Source organism: Fukomys damarensis, unplaced genomic scaffold, assembly GCF_012274545.1.
Source record: "Fukomys damarensis isolate Sample0158 unplaced genomic scaffold, DMR_v1.0_HiC HiC_scaffold_31, whole genome shotgun sequence".
Classification (NCBI taxonomy): Eukaryota; Metazoa; Chordata; class Mammalia; order Rodentia; family Bathyergidae; genus Fukomys; species Fukomys damarensis.
The window spans coordinates 2,257,610-2,273,864 of record NW_022900943.1 but is presented as its reverse complement, the minus strand read 5'-3'; the positions used below and the strand labels follow the sequence as shown (position 1 = coordinate 2,273,864).

General features: G+C 43.4%; 1 protein-coding gene across 1 annotated transcript in view; it reads left to right on the top strand.

Annotated features, from left to right (window-relative positions):
- Positions 1 to 16,255, top strand: part of Adamtsl1 (ADAMTS like 1) — a 303,353-nt gene that overhangs the window by 19,704 nt on the left and 267,394 nt on the right. Inside the window, exon 3 of the mRNA XM_033757645.1 lies at positions 9,108 to 9,344. Coding sequence (XP_033613536.1) covers positions 9,108 to 9,344 — 237 coding nt within the window. The remainder of the gene's footprint in view (positions 1 to 9,107; positions 9,345 to 16,255) is intronic.

Genomic DNA, 16,255 nt, shown 5'->3' with positions numbered 1-16,255 from the left:
CCTGAGGATGCATCTTTTACCAAACCACATTATGTAGGATTCGCCATCAGCATGAGTATTTGTAGTAGGATTTCTGGCCTGAAAGTTGGAAAGACATTCAGTGCCATTAAATACTTTGTCAGCTGGCCCCAGTAGCCCTACCTCTTCCCTCCATCTGTAAGGACAGAGCCTGTGGGTCTTCACTGGTCTCCTTGAAGGTTCCAGGGCACCCATGTCCTCTGGAAAATGTAACAGTAGCAGTCTGGACTTGCTTTTGTCGTCGGAGTTCCCGTCTACTGCCTGAGAGGAATTGTGCTGGATGAGAGTGTCCCAGCTTGCCAGTTAACGAATAGGGATCTTTGTCCACGGCAGAGAAGAGCCTCCGCTTTAGGTATTATTCTACATGACTGACTTTCAAATAGGAGCCTGGCCTTAGACTGGCAAAAGCTGACCCAGGTTAACATTGGACTGTGTGCTACAAAAGTGTTACCGAAAGAGTTCCCAGAGGTATTTCCAGTCACTTACAGTGCAGGGCTCCGTGCCCCCCAAAGAGAAGTGTGGATCAGGCACAGTGCTGCATTTGCAGTACTCAGGAAGAAGAGCAGGGCAGTTAAGCCTGTGGGCACCGTCAGGTGGCTTGTTAGCACCTTGGAGGAGGGAAGGCGGGGAGCGGAGGCGGGTCTGCTCCACGTTGTAACATGGCATTTGTGTTTGCTTTTGGTTAAGTTATCTTTCTTAATTTCAAAGAAATCTTTGTATTTGATCCTTACAAATCCAACAATTCTATATTTTTTAAAAACATTAAAAAATAAACTAAATGTAGCTAATGGCTTTTCAGGCGTTTATCTTTGAATTAGGCTAGACCACTTCTTTTAAGTGACCAGCAAAAAAACTCCATGTTCCAAGAAGTAACTTGGGTCTCCATATTTGCCCCTCTGAAATCGCTCAGGCCCATCTTGTCCTGATCGTAAATAGAAACAGAAAGAACCTAAGCATTGGTGACAGTTTTAAATATTCATATCCTAAACTGTCTCCCATGACTATTCCTTCCCCTAACCTGACTCTCCACCACAAATATTTTGTTAAATGCAGTCTGGGAAGAAAACACTATGTAATTGTGTGCTTATGAAATGAAACAGTATGCTATGTTGCAAAAAGCATTACAAATTATCCCTTCAAGTATGCTAATTTTGGGGATGATAGAGAGAGCACTTATTTTAGATTGTAATAAAAAATAATAAAAAGTCAAAAATGCTGATTTAAGAAAAGATACTGCTAAACTGGAGCTAAGTCAAAGAGAGAAACTAAAAATAATAAAAAGCCTCAAGGAATGAATATTTTCAAAACTGAAAGAATTTAAGAGTCTAACATGACAAACTGTAGCCAGTCTCACAAATACCTCTAGGGAATTGGATTCCAAAAGTCTGCATTGTTCAAAGGAGAAGAAATAAAAGCACTGAAATAAAAGCTACCCAGAGGGGGAAAAGTGAACTTTTAAAACTAAATGTTTTCAATATTTTTATTTAGATTGGGTCTCAGATGCCTGGAGACCTTAAAAACTAGCCAGGCAGACCATTTGTGTTTGGATAACAAGCTATAATCCAGGGATGGGACTGCTGAGGTACACGTCACACGCTGTGTCGAGTTCCCGACCTGAATGAAGGCACCGGGATACTTCAAACCTGTTCAGTGTACCTAGAGGCCTTCACTAAAGCAGGCACACAGTAGGATGCACCTAAGCCTTAGAAAGAAAGTTCTATATAATTTTATGTCATCACAAAATTTTAAAGACATATCATGATCATGAACCTGATTCATAGGAAGGCATTCAGATAGTTAATGATTACTTTTCATAGGCTCTCATTTCCCCCGGCTATGATATTTTCCAAAAGTTTTGAAAGTTTGGGAGGTTAAGGGCAGAGGAAAGAGAATTAAAATAAAATCTGTAAAACTTTATAGCGGGGTGGGGGGAACAGAAAAGGAAAACAGGGCTTTTGGACTATAATATATACATATGAAAACATGGTGTCTCAGGCCATTCAGTACTAGCTTTGGGAAAACATCCACTGGCCTTTTCAAAATGGGAGACACCTGAGCCACAAATGGACTTTGTCCTCCAAGGCAAGGGATCACCCTCCAAACTCCACCTCATTTTCTGTTTTTTTGCACTAATAGGGATGTGTTAGAGATTTAAATATTATGCTCTTAAAAAATAATAGAATTGTATCCACACACACTGTCTAGACAGGGCAGGGACTGTGTCTGTTTAATTTTATTTTACATCGCAGTAAGAAGTCTTGCACAAATAAATGCTTTTGATGATGATGTTGATGTTAGTATAAGCAGGTGGCCAAAATTCAGGGGGTAAAGCTGTTAGCTTAACATTAGCGCTTTATAGGGCATAGAACACTAAGTGTTTAATAAAATTTATAAATGTCTGGCTATTTTTAATAATAAATGATTTGTGCACATTTTATGTTTCTTAACACTGCCCTGTTAAATCTGTTTACATGGGGGAGGAAATATCAATCTGACTATTCAGGAAGTAGGCAAATTTTCAATTTTCCTAGTGTCTGGTGTGTGTAAGTATTCTTATAACTTTATTTAAAAAAAAAAGAATTAGTCCTCCATCATTCAGAAAACTATCAAGATTTAAATTCTTGCAAGATCTAAGAAAATCATGGCCTCTTGTTCCATTTCTTCAATATGTTAGTAATTCTTTCAACAACTGTTTGAGTGACACCAGGCCAAAATCAAAGATCCCTGTCCTGGATATTATAGGGAAAGGAGACAGACAATAAAAACTAGTGCACTGTGTAAGTAAACTACATATTACTTGGAGGTGGTTAAGTGTTATGAAGAAAAGGAAAATTAAGCAGGATGGAGAGGAGTCAGTAGTAGGCATGGGTTGTGACTCTGCGGGGCGCTCAGGGAAGAGCTCACTGAGAGGCGGTGCTTGGGGACAGACAAGGTAGAGTGTTGCTCCTCAGAGCCTGGGCCAAGAGTTCCAGACGGTAGAAAGGTAGCACGTGTCCCCAAGTAAACGCGTCCCTGAGTGTCCAGGAGGTGGCAGGGAATCCATTGTGACAGAACAGGTGTGCCTGCTGGGTCCCAGGGTTCCTTACAGGGCCAGGGATGTATACCTTCGCCTGAGGGGCGGAGTTGAGTTTGTAAGTGTGGGGACCATCGCACGCGCTTCAGCGGAAAGGCGACCCTGCTCCATGCTTTGGCGCCGTGGCTCTGGCGACAGGCTGACAGTCCCTGAGAGGCACGGGCAGGAGGAGGAAGTCAGCCTGCTGCAGCAGGGCAGTGGACAGACAGCCGGGGCGGGACGGTGAGGCCCTCTCGGTGCGGGTCAGAACTCTTCCAGGAGGATCTGCGGGAGAGTTAGGTCAGCAGCACCATCCGTGCGAGGCCGGGTCTGCCGCACCTCCTCGGGCCTCACCCCGATCTCCAAGTCAGAAGCTTTGGGGTGGGGCTCAGGAGGGACCGCAGGAGCAGGATGGACAGTAGACAGCGGCGTGGCGGGGCTGGGAGAGGGGCTGTGCCGGAAATGGAAACTGAAATATCGCTTCTGTTTCAAAGGACAAAGCTTCGTAGTGGATCTATTGTACCCACGGATGTGGTTTCACATTAACTTTCAATACAAGAAACAGAAAGCCGGGTGATAAAGCCCAAAATGCAAGAACGGAGCAGCCCAGCCCCTGCGAAAATGCCCCAGATGGCGGGCTTAGCCTCTTCCTGAGCCTCGGCCTCTGGCCTCCATCGTAGGGGAATTTTACAGCGCGCCCCTCTGGTTCTACCATCGGTAAACTGAGCATTCCTAATGTTTCGAGGGAAAAACTTAGAACACGTAACGTTTTCTCAAATCATCAAAGAGAGGATACATTTCCACAATGTTGACCACAGAGTGGAGACCGGGTGTGATTAGAGGTTGGAGAAGGTTCCAGCAGGGAGCGTTGGTGAGGGCGGCCCCAGCCCGGGAAGAGCACGGAGGACAAGCTTCCCCCAGCGGCCGCTACGCCTGTGTCCCCCATGTAACTTCCGGTGCCATCTTGGTATTGTCCTTACTAATACTGACCCGAGGAACGAAAACACAGAATCAGAGTACAGCATTCACACCGTCACACTCATCCGATAAGTTAAGCAAAACAGCAAGAAAAAGCATACGCCAAGCACTGCGTACCTAAGGGCAGAGGTGAGCCAAATGGATGTCCCTCTGGAAGAGAAATGTCTTCTTTAAAAAGAAGGAACGTAAGAGGAAGAGTAATACTTCTCCTGGCCCTAACTTTATATTCTGTGTATTTTTCAAAGCCATTTTGAAGGATTTTTATATTCTGCCATGTTAGCTGCCGAGATACAAATCTTACATTTCTTTCAGTGAGTAAACTGAGCACAGAGACCCTCTTTTGTCCCACAGTGTAATGTGATCTACCTATCATCCTCAGGAGACATATGGGGTCCAGCTTATCTTTCCCACTGACTAGATGATTAACCAGAAATGTTTAGAAATGTATTCATATGTGGCAGAACACCACGGACTGTATGAATTATAATGGAAACAAATAAAAGGTCAGATGTTACTTTTGTGTTTTTAAAAAAGAAAGCTCCGATACAGCACAGTTAGAATTCAATGCTCAAAAATGGAAGAGAAAACCACTACATTAAAGAGCTAAATTCAGTAATTCAGGGTGTCATCCATTCCTAAGAAAATGTATTTCCTCAGTCCTGGCCCAATCGCCTGATGTAAACCTGTCAGCCCACAGATGTGCTAGTGTCGTACTCCAGGGGAGAGTGAGTTCAACTGCCTTCCCTTGTTTCTTTTGCACCCGATGGTCCTTCCAGAGGCGAAGAGAGGATGGGTGCTGGGGATCCAGTTCTTTCTGCCCTCTCCATGTTTTTTCTGGATTCTTACTGAGGGTCAGGATGTGTTTGTGCAGTCACTAGGCTTTGCAGTGGCGTTAATTGCCTTCATTATTACTTCCTAGGTGCCAAGTTCCATGCCAGAGTATGTAATTGTAATCCATTTGTTTCTTTTATGTCTTAAATCTGTCAATGAAAGGCTTACTATTCTGTTTATTGATGTGTTATGAGAGCAGAAATCTCACATAGTATATATTCAGTAAAGTCTGCTCTCACTATGCCCCCAGGAAAACCGCGCCTCCTAGGCAGAATTGTGATTCATGATAGAAAGCATCTCCAGAAGCTGATACTTCAAAGATAAATGTGTGAAGGATTTGAGGGGTCAGGAAGCATAATGGTTTCAAGGACCAAATTATAATTAAAAACTAGGAATTTTGTAGATGTTAATATCTATTCAAATACGAATTATTCTGTTGTTGCTATTGTTGTCCCTGCTGTTATTATTATCGTGTATTATTATATACTGGTGGGATAGGATGCTGCAGTGACTTCTTCTATGTTTCATTCCTGTAACTGGATGATTCAAGATGCATTAGTGGTTCAGTGAATATCTTGAACTATGTTTGAGAAGTTTGAGGGTCAGACAAAAGATGTGTTGCCAAACCTTCCTCGTAATTTTTAAATGTATGTATTTGAAGGGAAATTTGATTCATATGTTTCTGATTCATTTATACTTAAATCATCAAAATGTTATTTTGTACGGGCTGTTTGATGTCCAAGAAGCTTTCTGAACCTGTTTTATAAGTCCCGTTAAGTCTTTTTTCTTAAAACAGGAAGTTGCATTTCACCAAGTATAAATAAACTCAAACATTAAAAAGGTCCACGTTTAGGATCCAAGTCTGAATTCTGGGTTTCAAACTTAGCAAAATATACTGTCCCATCCCTGCAAAATTATGGATAGAAGGAAAAACAGTAATAATAAAAGTGAGTAAAGGGGTTCACAAGCATTGTAATTCTCACAGATATTTTTCCAGTTATGAAAAATCATAGTACCTGTATAGAAAGTACCCTTGAAGCCACTATATGCAGAGATGGGTTGCAAATAGAAACTCCTGTTTATGTGTTTATCCTCTGGGATGTATCTACATATGTTTACTGATTTTTTTTTTTCATAGAAAAGGCCTAAAGGTTTTAACTTCATTTCTACTAGTTTTACCTTTGACTGCCTTTGGTCTCATTTATTTTAGAAAAAGTGGAAAAAGTCAACACATTTTTGTCAAGCAGAAAAAACTTGGAAGACTATAGTGTTATGCCTGCCAAAGGTGATGTAGCATCATCAGTTTAGAAATGTAGTTGACACTCTTTTCTTGGAATCAGAAAAATGTAGAAAACTATTTCTGGTTCACACTAATACCATTTTTAATTGCATTGTATCCTTCTCACTTAGAGGCAAAGGTGATTCAATCTAACCCTGTAATTCCCTTCTAGCTAGTTTACTTGTATGTATAGAAAAATGAGGCAAAGATAAGTATGAGAGGGACTGTGGGCTATTTGAAACAATTTTCTCAGTGTTTTGCTTTATTGAGTCCATTTCAGTATTTCTTCTGTACTTCAGAGTAAACAAGTGACAGATGGAACGACAGGCATGGTTGCAGAAGAAAATGCGTGATTTGACCACTACTAATGAAATTATCAGCTCAAGCCTCCCTGCCATGGCCAGTGTGTGGTCAGAGTGCGTTCAGTTTGTTCAAGCAGTGAGAGCAGCGTCTGCAGAGAGAAGCCATCTAGTGTGTGTGGGAAGGGGGGTGGCATTCAAAATTGGTTCTAGAGTTCTTTAAAGGAAGACAATAATAACTAAGAAATAGGCTAAGAAATAACTAACAACTAAGAAATTTAAGCTGTAAATTTTATCATTTAAGAAGTTAATAAGCAATTGATTTTAATCATACTTTTAAAAGACAAATTCAGAATCACTTAAGCCTCACTGGCACCTGTGCTTTATAAGATATTCTTTTTCTTTATTATTAATTATATTTTATTCACTCTGAATATGCATGCATATATATATTGATGTATATCAGTACAGATAGTTAAATGTGTTTGAGGTTTTTATATTGTATTTTGAGACATTTTTGCATTCATCCTAAATATGTATGTTTCTACCCTACCTTGCCCTGAAAAAAATCTGTGCTCCTCCGTGTATCAGAACATGTATGCTATTGAATAGGCCACTAAAGCTTATGGGCCACGAATTCCATTTTACAAAACAAAGAAGCACCTTGAGACCATGATCTTAAGGGCAATAACTCAGACAGAGCCACAAGTTTAAATGTTGCCTTGTTTCCCTTATATGAGAGACCATAAGGGTAAATAAGGTGTGAAATGGAGGACAGGTGTGGGAAGTAGGAAGAACTTGTCCACATGGGAAGGGAAGGAAGGGAGGGGAGGAGGGGAGAAGGGAAAAGCAGAGCGAGAGAACGGAAGGCAAACATGAGACAACACCTGTTTGAATGGTGGAGGGGAAGGGGAACAGAAGGACCAGATGTGCGATGTTACAAGAACCAATTCCCTGTGACAGATGTGACCGACAGGTGTGACCCAGGCAAGAGAGTTCACAGTAAATGTAGAAAACTAAGACCAGTGTTGTTCTCTGAATGCTTGTGTGAACACAAAGGAACTTCGGAGAGGGAAAGCTTGCATGTGAGAACTTCCAGAATGTCGCTGGCTTGCCCGGGAACTGCTGAAGGCCAAGTGCAGACTCAGACAAAAACCTTCTCACCAAAGCCCCCAAGGCCAGATAATCTAAACTCTCTGTAGTAAATCTTCTTCTCAACATGCAGAGTGGGGATGTGCCCGTCAAGGAAAAGTCAGTGTTTCCCTTTTTAAGGCTGACTTCCTTGCCTTTGCTGAGGCTTATCATGTATTAGATAAATGCCATTGCTAGCTGTATTTTAAGACTGTAAATCGCCCTTTACAAAGTACACACTTAAAAGGGTCTTGCTTTCCACAGGGTTTCCGCCAGTATATTTTTTCTAATTTAAAATGTGCACGTTTGCAATACATGATACACATACTCATCATGGAGCCCTGGTACATATACGTATCACCACTTGGTCTTTTGTACCTGTTTCTCCTTCCCATCTACCCCATCTCCAGATCCCCTTCCCACCTCCACAAAATCTCTCTCCCTGTTTCCTATTATCTTTTTCCTACTTTTCTCTTTACATGATTTATACTTTGGGTTTCTCGTATAAGATATGATACTTAACCTGTGCCTGATTTATTTCACTTAGCATTGTGACTCAGTGTGCATGCATTTTCTCACAGATGTCTCAAATCTGTTCTTCTTTATGGCTGAGTAGTGCTCCACTGTGTATATATACCACATTTAAATCCTCCCGTCTGTTGCTGGACATATAGGCCACTTCCAAGCTTTAGCTATTATGAGTTATGCTGCTGTAAACCTGAACGTGAATGGCTCACTGTAATGAGCTCTCCTAATTTTCCAACTGTCTGCAGTGGCTTCATTAAATGCTCATTAAAGGTGCTCTCATGTGCTGTGGATCCTCCTTGTGCCGGTCCTTGGCTGGCATAAACTCATGACCTTCTCACAGCAGCGCTGAAATCTGAGCTTGGGGAAACCAGACTCAGGGAGATCCACCGCACTGTGGCCGCTACACACACCTGGACAAGCGTCTTCTCCTTCCGCTTGCTGCAAAGCTAAAGAGATTCGGGTGTAAATGGTGCCTCTATTTCTCGCAGTTAACCCCAGGCACTGTGCCGTTTAAGGGATAGAAAATGGTCTCAAGCAACCGTACAAAACGTTGAGTGAAATGGCGATAACCTTTTGCTGCTGATTCCTAAAATACAGTTGTCTTAGCTCCCAATATCGGACTGAAAGGGAGCAGCACTTTCAAATAATCCCGGGGTCTAGAGCTTGGGAACCGGTGGGCACCTTTCAGAAAATAAACTTCAGGATGGTTTCTTTCCCAGTGATATCAACCAGGAGACCTCTTCTTACCTGGTTAGTTTCTTGTTTAATTTTAATCAGAAAATATTCTTAAGGTAATTACTTCTGCAGAACCCTTATTTTGAGAGCCAAACAATCACATAACCCCTAAAATGCCCCAGTGGCGGTATAAGGCCCGCCCGCCCATACTGCCCAGGACAAGGCTTGCCTGTTGCCCAAGCGTTTGCCGCCGTCCCGCCGCTCCAGCTCTGTCTGGCCGCGCCCTCACTGTCCTCCGCCCCCCTGTCTTCTCCAGGACTGTCCGCCAGAAGCAGGGGACTTCCGGGCTCAGCAGTGCTCAGCTCATAACGATGTCAAGTACCACGGCCAGTTTTATGAGTGGCTTCCTGTTTCTAACGACCCCGACAACCCGTGTTCGCTCAAGTGCCAAGCCAAGGGGACAGCCCTGGTTGTGGAGCTAGCGCCCAAGGTCTTGGACGGTACCCGCTGCTACCCTGCGTCTTTGGATATGTGCATCAGCGGTTTGTGCCAAGTAAGTGCCGAAGTTTCTCCTTCCATGCCCGGCCTAGTGCCTGTGTCCCAGTCGCTCGGTGCCTCCCTTCCCCGAGTTTATAAGTGGTGACAAATTTGAGATGAGGTTTAATTTCAGTGAAGAAAAACAAGTATTATATACTGTATTAAGGAAAAGTAGACTAGAGGTCTTTTACTTCCTCAGTGTCACTTGAATATGAAGGAATAAAATCTCTTGAATACTGTACACCACTTAAGCACTAGACTTCCAGAATGCCTCTGCCTTGGTTGGGGAGATAGGGAGAGAGAGAGAGAGAGGGAGAGGGAGGGAGGGAGGGAGAGAAGGAGCAAGCAGGAGGGAGCAGAGAGAGAGGCCTCACGGGACTTTCACTTACAGCAATTCTGATATCCCCAAGTTAACTGTCAGAGGATTTGCTACTTTCTTCTTGTAACTCTGATTGAACCAAAAACTGTGACTCTGATTGTCTAAGTCTGGACAGTCAGTAGGAGAAGCCACAACAACGCCATGGACTTCAGCCATAGAACGGGCGTCACAGAGGTGTGATTTCTGGAATCCACATCCGTGTAGATTTTGACAGGGTCGGGGGCGGTGTGTCTGTCTCGTGCCAGCTCTGTCGTCAGGTTCAGCCTTGCACTATGATGGGCAGCCTGGTATCCGGAGCAAGCAGTTTTCCTGCGTGTTGTTACTGACCATGCACTTTTTTATTTCACAAAGTGGGCATTTGGAGAACGTTTGCCTTTCCCAGCACAGTGCTGATTCAACTTTTCTCTTTAGAATCTGGAATATTAAAACTAGCACTCTGAGAAAAATATGTTTCAGTAATTTATTTTAAACTTCAAAAAAATCTGTATTCTTAGGAGAAAGGAAACACTGTAATATAAGTTAAAGCAAAAGGTGTGGGATTTCAGGCAAGGTTTTAATGTATGGAACAGTAAAATAGAGATGCTAACCCTGCCCATTAGATGGGGAAAATGTCACACCCAAGCATTTCTCATGGAAGATGAGAGATGAGGTACACGTCTCAACTTCTCTTTATATGCAAGATGCAGGAATCTCAATTGTACACTTGAATATAGAATTTTACTACTTTGAAGCTAGTGAAGGCCTTTGAAATTACCCAGTTAATACTCTAAAATAAAAACAGTATATTTGAACAACACCATTTGTGATATTTTACAAATATTTCTAAAATTATTTAGGATTATTTACAACTGTCTGCTTCTAGGATTCTCAGTGGCATTAGAATGGAATGAGGGAACCTGGAAAGCTTCCGAAATGGTGGAAATTGTAAAGCAAATAGATATAGACAAAGAGCTGCGCTGTAGGGAATGACAGATAGGAGACTCCAAATCCCTTGTGCATTTACACTGAGTAGAGCAAGGACAGTTTTCATTGGGTAAATGGAAAAAAACAAGTACCAGAAAATTTGTAAAATCTTCCGAAGGTTATACAGTTGGTCATGGAAGAAACTGGGCTAAAGTCCAAGCCTTCTAATATGCAGTCCAATGTTGCTTCTGCTGTATTACACTGCTGAATAAACCAAAATAAATTCGACAGCTCAGCAAGTTAGGTCTCGTTTGTTTCCGTTGTGCGGGAGCGAAATGTGGCTCTGCCCACTGGCACCACAGACCTTGGGGCCTGAGAGGAAACCCGGCCTCAGCGGCCAAGGGGCAAATTCTGTATTCATACAGTAAATGCGGAGTGGCAGTGCTGGGCTCTGGGTTGCAAGTGTAAGAATGCCTCTTTGACTTAGATTCTTATGATCTTCTCTTGGTAAGTTTGGGACCCCATATTAGCTTTCCATATTTAAGGAGAATTTTAACTCTTATGCAGAGATTATGACCAGGTGTGATTCGCTTCATCTGTCTAGCTTGTAAGAGGCAGTGGCGTGGTAGGTGAGGGAGAGACTGCACCCACACCCTCACGAGGGAGCGCCTGGCTCCGGGACAGGCTCCCTGGGCACACAGGGAGGCCATGCAGGAGATGAGCCTGAAGGCTTGCTTGGCTGGCGGACAGGCTGCTGTGCAGAGAGGGTCTGGAGTGGACAGCCACAGTCGGCCCCCCCAGGACGGAGATGGCAGCTGCGCCCACAGGAAGCTGGGGCAGGAGGAGCTGGAGCCGAGAGCAGTCAACACGGGCTTCTGCGGCAGAGCTGAGCCCGGGCTGGGGCAACGGGGAAACCGAGTCTCTCACCGGGAAGCGTCCGTTCTCTTAAAAGCGGGCCAGAGGGTAGACTGCAGTGAATCAAGTCAGTCGTACTCAGCCGCCCAGGATTACAGCTTCGTGTGGATTCGTGAGGGATCCCATTTTGGATTCTTCCCACCACACCCATCATAGCCAATGTTGTCATGGTTAAATCTCACCTGCATTTGCTAAAATAAATGGAAGAACAGAGGACAGCAAGACGATGGAGGAATACGGATGGAATATGTACTTCCTCAGAAGGAGAAGAGCGAAATTAGTCAACAAGAAAAACTGAAGCTCCTCCTGCTGCTGCAGAGAGAGAATAAATATAGAAATTCCATTTGGTCACACAAGAATTCCTCGTCTAGGTGATATCTGTATATCAATGGGCAGTGTCTTTAGCATTTGATTAGAAATGCTAAGGAAAAGGCTTATTTTTATTTTTTAAAATACAGAGCCAGGGTGGTGGGGTATGCTGGCAACCCCGCTACCAAGGACACTGAGGTAGAGAAGGGCAAGTTTAGTGAGGCGCGCACCTAGAGGAAGAGAGCCGGAGGGAGTCGGGAGCGGAGGGCCGGGAGGGAGGTCGGAGTCTTATCGCTGACTCAGACGGCAGATCTCCTGCGCAGACCTCCTGGCAGCCTGACAGGCCCCCCTCCCCCCACCCCAGCTCACTCTGCCTCTCATACTCCTGTTTTTATTCTCGTGTCCTCTTGTAAACTAGTTCAAATATGTGCGCAACCTAAGCACGTACAAATCAGAAACTGCAGAGGGGCGGGCACATGGGGGAGACCTCACCTTGCCCTGACAGAAAATAACACAGAGCTCTAGAGAATGGCGGCTTATAAGCGCCAGTTTATTTCAGTTACGCCTGTTTGATGCTCTTCTAAGCACCACTTCCTGAGAAATGTGCAGACTTCCCGCTGTTCTACAGAGCCGTGTAGTCCAGTCCTTCTAGAGCCGCAGATACCGTACTTTGCAGTTAAAAGACACTGCTTCTTACACAGGAGTAAACTCTGGGATGGCCACAAATAGATGTGGCTTGCCTGGATTTGTCACAAATCTGCACTGGGATTATTGCCCTGGAATTACTGCTGTGTGGTACACTAGCCTGCATCCCTACTCACTAGCAATAGATCTCTTCCCAGGAGCAGTAGAAATGAGAGTAACTTCTGTTGTGGAATCACCACCATGTGTAGGCACTTGACATACGCGTGTTCAAATGTTTACAATCTGCACATTAGCTCTCATTGTCCTCACTGAAAGAGGCAGAGAATGAGGCTCAACCAGGTCAGGACTGCTGGGGATGCCCATTCCCACCTCCAGAGCCCCAAACTGGCCACACAGGAGAATCACCTAGAAGGCATTTTCAGAGCGCAGTGCTTACATTCCGTCCTCCAGATACCCAGATGTATTAGCGCTGTGTGTTGAAAACACTCTCCTTGCAGTTCTTCAGTGAGATCAGATTCACAGATACTTATAGTTCAGACAGCAGATAGGATTTAAAGGCAAAAGACACAAAGTAGAATGTGGGTCTTCTATGAGGGACCGTGTGATCTTGGTCAAGTTCGCAAACCTCTAAGTTCTATTTTAATCTGTGGAAAGTGGGGTTGACCATAGAGCAACATAAGCCAGGGTCATAGATGGGAAAATGATTAAGAAACTGCACAGAACTATAGAAATGTAGAAGAAGCTGAAAAGTTTTAGTTAGAAAATATGTTGGAGCACTGGTTCTCTGCAGACAGTTTTGTAGTTCGACATTTTGTGTTTGCCGGATGAAATAAAGTAACGAAGTTCTTAGTTGGTTAATTGAAAACATTTTTTTTAAGAGAGAGGACAGAGCTCATGCCCCCAGCCCGTGCAAGGCTCTGAGTTTATCCCCAGCATGGCACACGCGCGCACACACACGGAAACTTCCTGTCATCTCACTTCAGTGTCGTCTTTGAAATCGGTACCGAGGAGGCAGTGATCTAACTGCAGACTAGAGGATGCTCACACATCATGAGCAGTGTCCCTCGGAGAAGCCCCTATCCTGTGCACTCTCTCCGTGCAGCACAGAAATGGTCACTCTGGTGCTGCACGGCCTGCACACCCGCCTCACCGGCCTTGGGCAGTGATGCCATTCCCAGGGCCCACAGCTGGCTAAGGAGAGATGACCAGCAACGGGGGGCCGCGTTTATGAACACTTCCACCCCTGCTGCCGGTGGTCTTTCTTCAGCATTTCCCGTGGGCTGAGGTCTGCCCAGCTTCAGTTCTGTCAGTAATAGGATGAAGCCATCGTTTCCAGAGTGTGCTTCCTCCCAATGCAAGGCTCCCCGGGCCGGGGGCTGGTGTCTCCTCTCCCCTTGCATCCTTGGCTGAGAGACATGGCAGTTTTGATTGCTCGTTGTTCTAGACTGGATGGTGTTGGAGACGCAGCAGAAGGAGGGAGGCAGTCTGTCGTAATTTCAATACTCCAGGACAAAGGCACTGGTGAAGTCCAAGCTCCTGGAGAAAACTTCTGAGCTTCAGTTTCCCCTTCTGCCAGAAAAAGGAAATATCCCCGATGGATGGATAGGGTTCCTTTGAAAATGACAGGATCAAGTAACATTCAGAGCACCCCTGGTGAGAGCGACAAAAACTGTTAGTATTCACAGCTGCAGCTGATCTCCTGTCATTGTCTCTCCTCTGTGTGGACCTTGTCTGTGGTGATGTGTGTTGCGGGTACTGTCTTCCCAGTGAATGAACAGACTCCTGTTTACTTCTGATTGAACCATCTTCAGTGAATGGCTCCACCTTGTACCGTTCTAAACTCCCGACCCAGGCAGTGAGTGGCGTCCTGTACAAAGTCAATGAGCTGTTGCAAATAGGATCGGCTCTATTAGTACCAATGTTATTCATTTATTTTCATTTTCCAAATTACCTACCCCATTTAAACGTGTTGTAAGACAAAAAAGTTTTATTCTCTTTTAAATACTTTTTTAAATGGCAAAATTTTTAGAGAGAACACAAGATACTATTGAAATAATGTTGAGATTATTTTGAAAGGAAATAGAGAAAAGTATTTTTTCATAATTAATGGAATTCTTCAGTTGATACCTAATATATGTATATCAAAAGAAAAAATGTGACTATAAACCAGCCCTTTTGTAGTGAAGCTGCCTATTTATAATATTGCTTATTGCTATTTCAAAAAGTAAAGCATTTTAAAAGGAAATAGAGAATTTCCTTCAAGTAGTGCCTTATATATAATGTTATTTTTAAATGACTTCTACAGTGAAGAAATAAATAAATAAATGGGATGAAGTTTTAACATCTGTACTTCACTCTGGCAACATTCAATGAGCTACATTTCCAACAAAGAAGTTCTTTTCATTTTCAATCATTCCCGTGATGAGTGGCTAGAAATGAGTGGGAAGATTATTTCTCTGTCTCTCTCTCTCTCTCTGACCTGAGTCACAAGTATCAAATATCCACCAGTTATTCCAGAGGTGATGATGTCAGAATCAAGGAGCTTGCCACTTTTTCCTCTGTGTTTCACAGTCTCACCCCATATGGAAGCATTGTGTTGCTTGAAATATTTAATGCACTGCATCTTTCCCTCTCCTTTGCATGATACATCGAAGATGAAACTACAACTTCTCATTACGGTTATTTAGTTTCTGAACCTGGATTCATTTTGCTCTTTTTAACAAACTGCTGTCTGATAGATATTGGAGGTGCAAAATTCTCTTCTTTGGGATGATACATTTGTAGGCTGATTATGAAAAATTCAGTCATTTGGGTTTTATTTATTAATTTAACACATTTTGTATTTAACACATTTAAATACTGGAAGTACATGAATGGACAAAAATGTAAAATACAATTTCTGCTGTGTGTAAATTACTCTGTGGGTGAGATGACATGCACACAGAAGGTACACTGTCACTATTCCCTCACTATAAAGGGGGTGCTCTCTCTAAAAAACAACTCTGACTTTATTTTTCATCTACTCCAATGACTTCAGTTGAACTCTTTTGTCTTCAGATCAAATAAAGTCCAAATTCCTTTGCATAATGGCTTTCTTTACTGAAAAAACAGCAAATTTATTCTGCCAAAGTTCTGGAGGCTAGAAGTCCAAAATCAAGGTGACATCGGGGCCATATTTGCTCTGAAGCCCTGGGCAGAACCCTTCCTTTCTCTTCCTAGACCGAACAGTGGCCCTCGATCCTTGGCTGGCGGGTGTACCACTCCGAGAGCTGCCTTGTCCGCCCTGTGCCTTCACCTCCTCTTGAAGGGTTGCATGAGGACCCCCTTAGTAGACTATGATTCATCTTAACTTGATTTTATTTGCAAGATGCTATTTCTTTCACAAGTCCAGGGTACAGCCTTTAAACCCATCTTTTGTTTTTTTTTGTTTTTGGTACCGGGGATTGAACTCAGGACCTTGTGCTTGCAAGGCAGATGGCAGAACCACTGAGCTAAATCCCTGGTCCTAAACCCATCTTTTGGAGAGACACAACACAGCCCATTGCCTGCCCTCTTGTCATAATAATTGCCTGATTCTAAAACTCCCAAAGGTCTTAATCTATTTTAGCACCAACTCTAATTCTAAAATATCATCTCAGCATTAGCAAGTCAAAAAAGCCCCAGATTTCACCACCTCACCTAGTCCGGAATGAGATTTGGATAAGTTCCTCTTTGTACACCATTCCTCTCCCCTGTGAACCTGTGAAATCAGAAAATAGGAATGAGTATGATTTGCT